This window comes from Corvus brachyrhynchos, unplaced genomic scaffold (genome assembly GCF_000691975.1).
Source record: "Corvus brachyrhynchos isolate BGI_N302 unplaced genomic scaffold, ASM69197v1 scaffold216, whole genome shotgun sequence".
In the NCBI taxonomy this organism is placed as follows: Eukaryota; Metazoa; Chordata; class Aves; order Passeriformes; family Corvidae; genus Corvus; species Corvus brachyrhynchos.
Window position 1 is genome coordinate 306,281 of NW_008238443.1, and position 5,204 is coordinate 311,484.

The window sequence follows — 5,204 nt, forward strand, 5'->3', positions numbered from 1 at the left end:
AGCAGTATGTAGCACCAATATCTGTGCTGTGCTGCCAACCTGTGGAGCATCTACAAGGATCTTTACAAGCTTCTAATTAGTCAAAGCTAGACCACAGGAGTATTTGATGACTTATTCAGTGCAACAAGGGAGAGTAAAGCATTTACAGTCTCCTGTAGTAGGGAGTAATGCAGGAGTTCTTCCCATGGAAACAAATGCTGAAATAATTAAGCGCTGGTTTTGTCTTTGCTCCCTGCTCCAAAGTGAACACAAATGTCAGACTGTCTTCTCTGCATCCCTTTGTGACTATTCAGGGCTCAAAAAAAAAAAAAGCATATAACTATGGTGGAAATAACAGGAAATACTTAGATAGCAATTACAGATATGGGTTGATAAATTGGAAAAGTCTCTCCAAGGATATATTAAAAAAAAAGAACATACCTGCTCTTTTATTTGTTGGTTTCCAGAAAACGCCAATTTCCCAATTTGCCAGTGGGATACAACTTGGAGGCTGTTGCCACTGTAGTGTGTAGCAACCGTTAGCTGTAATTATCACAAGATTGACTACATTGCTTATTGCTCCAGAACTGTTACATGGCCATAACTGAGTTCCTTCTCCTAAAATGCAGGGAGCTACCTCCTGGATTTATGATTACAAACCTGGAGCAAGGACTATATATTTATCTTGGCTTAACACAGCATACACCACATGGTGGGCTTTTATTCCTTAAAAACCCCCATATACATATATAAAAGGAAAAGAAAGTAAAATACCGAAATAGGGAAATCCATCAGTTTGTTTTCTGTTGGCATCACACCCCCAACCCACACGCCCACTCCCCTCACCCCTACCCCTTGAGCAGAGAGGAAAGCAGTGATGCAGAGAAACTAGGTTTTTTCTGCTCTTTCCACATATATTTTATACATGCACCTAAAAATACATAAAGGAACAACAAAATAAGGATTAGGGCTTGCTCCTCCAATCAGCATGAAGCAGTGAAAACGAGAGGTGCCTCTACTAGATGGTTTCCTTTATTATTTAATGTGTGTGTGTCTACAATAATTATGAGCAGCTGATAAATAGCCATTTTTACAAAGGTTTGTGAATGTGCTGATACTGCCATGTATAATCACTCCACACACTCCAAGACACACTGTGTTAATTATTTCTCCCCTACCTTGTTTTCCCACTTAATTTAGTCTCAAAAATTTCCTTCTACTGTGCAGCCTTTATCAGGCAGCTCTTCCAATGCATTACCTTCTTTATTGCTAGATGAAATATTATTGATGCTTTGTTTTAGCACTTCCTTTCCTAGGAAAAGATGTCTTGTTTGGGACAATTTCAGAAGCCATCTGTTACAGGTGAAAAACTCATCTGGGATGACAGTGCTGGAATTTCTTTCACTTGCTTCCAGGGAAGGTAGAAAACAATTCTGCAGAGCTGACAGGACAGGGAGCCAGACCCTCATCAGCATAAATCAGAGAGGCTTTGCTGAAGACAAGGGAGTTATTTTTCATGTAAGGAGCTGCCCAAGTGTTCTCTCTGCAGCAGTGCTGGGATGGCATCAAACACCAACCCCAGGCTGGAGGAGACATCCCAGCATGCAGGAATCCCCACCGCAATAGGGCTTTCTATTACTATTATTTTGAATGGCTAGAGTTTTATGATATTACGTTAAACCTAGTTCCCGTGGCAAGAACCACCCATAGGATGTTACTCTCTGGATGTTACCCAACAGCTGGAGCCTTGGGAGCATAGATAGATAGGTGTATTCATCAGATGACTGAGCAAATACATTTACTGTTTGTTCTTGTGTTTACTGTTAACTCTGCATCTCTAAGTACGTTGCTGCACACTTGCCTTTGAATACCCTTTCTGGGAAGGGAGTGATTTGCATTAGAGCTTTCTGAAGAAATGGCAAAAGCACCTTTAACCAGGATGTTCCGCTGTTTCGGATAGCAAGTTTTTTGCATCTTGCAGATACACATGACAAATACAAAGATGAGCCATACTGACATCTTAGCTCTGAGACCTCTGAGAAGATCAGACATGGGACCTCATTCTGGTTTCATTCTACCTGGGCTAAAAGTTGGGCTTCAATGCCAGTTTAAAGAAACAGGTCACACAGACCTCCAGTCAAACACTTCAGTTCTTGGACAGTTTAAGGCACCTGTAAAGATTACCACCTGTAATCTTTATGTCACCCTCCTGTGCCCCTAACTGGAAGAAAAAACTATGGGAAAGCAGTTTCTTGTCAATAAGAAATTTTGGTATGGAGAGGGAAGTTTGCCTTGAGGTTGAACTGATGCAGTCTCCATATCAGAAAACCCTTGTGCCAAAACTCTGACACACTTCTACCCCAGAGCCACTCCGCTATGGTTTTTCACTTTCCAGGCTGCAGTAAGTTTCTTTAGAAATTACTTTTACACCTCCATTATACCCTTCAACACCCTTGAAGTGTTTATTCACTGGTACAAAAATTCTCATCCCAAAAGTTCTGCTCAGTGTGCTTTGGGACAAGGAGGCTGATTTTGGCAGAGGATCCCCAAAACAAGAGTTCATTGCCAGTGCCAACATGGGAAAGTTCTCACTCTGCTAGATTGCTGAAGCTCTGTTCTTGTAAGAAACCCATGATATGCTATCTCATACCATTGTGTTTTCAAGAACAGAAATCAAGTATGCAAACCAGAAATCAAATACACAAACCAGAAGAGAGAAATACAGCTCACAGTCGCCCAACCAAAGTATGCAACAGGACTTCCAAGCCCTCAACTTCAGTGGACTCATCTCTCACTAACTCTGTGGCTTAAAATGACCTTAGAACAAGACTTCACAAATATTCTGTGATTTATCTTTTGACTAATTCCAGTTTCTTTTTCCAGCTTATAGAAATAGATATAATAAAGCACAATCCCCACCCCCACCCACCGAGCAAATGAACACAAGGAACACAACAGGTCCAGGGTAGCAGCATCACAGGTGACACACAACCCTACCAAAACTCCGCTCCTTCTTTTTCTTTTTTTTTTTTTTAATTTCCTTGGGGAATAACATTGTTTAATAGAAAGATAAGACTGGAACTTGTATTACTGGAAATATTTCCACAGTTGTCTGTGGGCAGTAGTTTTTTGCAAGGGATTTTAGTTATTGATAAACTTAGTTATGGAGGCCTGAGAATAAAGGTACTACATGCATACCTCACCCACACATTGCAGGGGAGGTATTTGTGGAGGTTTCTGCTCTACACAGTTTCTTGGTGTTCAAACATGATTAATGCCAATAAGACAAATTAATTAAAGGTTTCCTACCCTACATGAAAAGGGTGGGTTGGCAGAGAAAGGTGGGAGTGTTCCTGTTTTCCACAGTTGCAGTCAGAGTTCCTAACAAACACAATTACAGTCCTGTTAATGCTGGGAGTGGAGGGGTACCATGTTTCTGCTACTTATTTCACATTTTCTCCATGACCCTCCATCAGGGGTAAAGCACTAAAAGGGAAAGTTAACAATCAATTCCCAGAAAATACGAACGTTACTCCCTGCTGATGAAGGACTTGCTTTACAGTTCATTGACTACATTCTATCAAACAGTACTTGCTTTTACAAATGCAAAGACACTGCAAGCACCAGATTATTGTATATGTTTAACACTCCACCTCATTAGGGTGATGGCACAAATTCCCTGTTGTTCAGGTGATTCTCTTCCCATGACAGATCCTTTGCTCTGACTGAACACCAAACAGCACAGAGAGGCTTTGCTGTGAGCTGTATCCAGACTGTTCTGCATTATTTCTCCACTGTGTATTCAGTCAGACCACATTTCCACATGAGAAAACAAAGCATCTGCTTCAGCACAATAACAGCCTCCTGCATTAACTTCCCCTTTTGATTTTATTCACAGACACTGCAGATGGGGATAAAACATTTCTCAGGGCTCTTCGTGATGTTGTGCGTTGGCTTTGGTTTGTCCATTCTCACCACCATTGGGGAACACATCGTGTACAGACTGATCCTGCCACGAATCAAGAAGAAATCCAAGATGAAGTACTGGCTCCATACCAGTCAGGTATGTGTTCTGGAGGGACCCTGTGAAAGTCGTGTGGCTGACTAAGAAAGCCTGGACAAGAAGAAGGTATGAAATGTTGTAAGAGCACTGACAATTGGCATTTGAAGGGTGACTGCAGCTTTTGGAGCCTGAAGAGGCTGACCTAAGGACAGAGTTGGAAGGACAGAGGAAACAGTTCAAATATTCAAAGCTCACAGAGGGACCTTTCCATTTGCACTTGTAGCCTCACAGCTCAGCTCTTTTGGATGACAGAAGCAACAGTGCTGTTACCCTGAACTGGCAAACCAGAACATTTTATCTCATGTTACAGGTACCGAAACCTGTGAGGCATGCAGGAGGTGCTGGGTAACCTCCCTCGTTATTCTAGCAAAATTAATGGGACAGAATTGCTCTGAGTGTTTGCTCTGAAGGAAGAAGTTACTTTGCAGCAAAAGGCACAAAAGGGAAGAACTTCTGTTGCTTTAAAGCAGCACAGTGGAAGAAATATTTTTAAATTAATTTTAACACCAGGGATTGTTTCCCAACTATTCATCAACATTTCAGTTTGCCCTTCTTTGGGAAACTGTGGGAAAATAAATCTGTTGTAATGACAAAGCACAGACAATTGCTTGTATCCTTCAATGTGCAAAATAATTTATGCTCAAGTCCATCAGACAAAGCCCAAATTGTTTACCTATTTGTGGAGCTATTTTTAATCTTGCTTTTACTAATTTATTTTCCTCTTTTCCCTCTAGAGATTACATCGTGCTCTGAACAGTTCATTTATTGAGGAAAAACGTCAGCCTAAGAAAAAACGAGTAGAAAAGAGGTAGTAAGTTTTCCATGCCTTAAAACACAAACCGTAAAAATTACTTTAAATTAAATATGTTGTGTCTGGATATCTAGTCATGGATCTAATACACCCCAAAGGTAATAGAATAAAAAAAGAATGGAAACAAGATAGAAGTGACAAATGAGGGAGGAAGAAATTAATTATTTTTTCCCATAGAAAATATTAAATCTAGAAATCTTGTTCTTTCATGATTTTGCATAGAGCTAATAAAAAGCTTCCCATTCCAAAGAGTTGCAGTTGAAGTCCACCGCCCTCGTGTTTAGGGAATGAATGCCTCCCGTGCCAAAGCACTGGCAGGTCACCAGGGCTCCGTGAGGCAGAGCCTTTAGA

At 40.9% G+C, this 5,204-nt stretch overlaps 1 protein-coding gene across 1 annotated transcript in view; it reads left to right on the forward strand.

The window, feature by feature from the left end:
- The window catches only part of GRIN3A (glutamate ionotropic receptor NMDA type subunit 3A), a 45,765-nt gene that overhangs the window by 36,414 nt on the left and 4,147 nt on the right, over positions 1-5,204 (forward strand). Inside the window, exons 7-8 of the mRNA XM_017736646.1 lie at positions 3,878-4,042; positions 4,777-4,850. Of these exons, the coding sequence (XP_017592135.1) occupies positions 3,878-4,042; positions 4,777-4,850 (239 nt within the window). The remainder of the gene's footprint in view (positions 1-3,877; positions 4,043-4,776; positions 4,851-5,204) is intronic.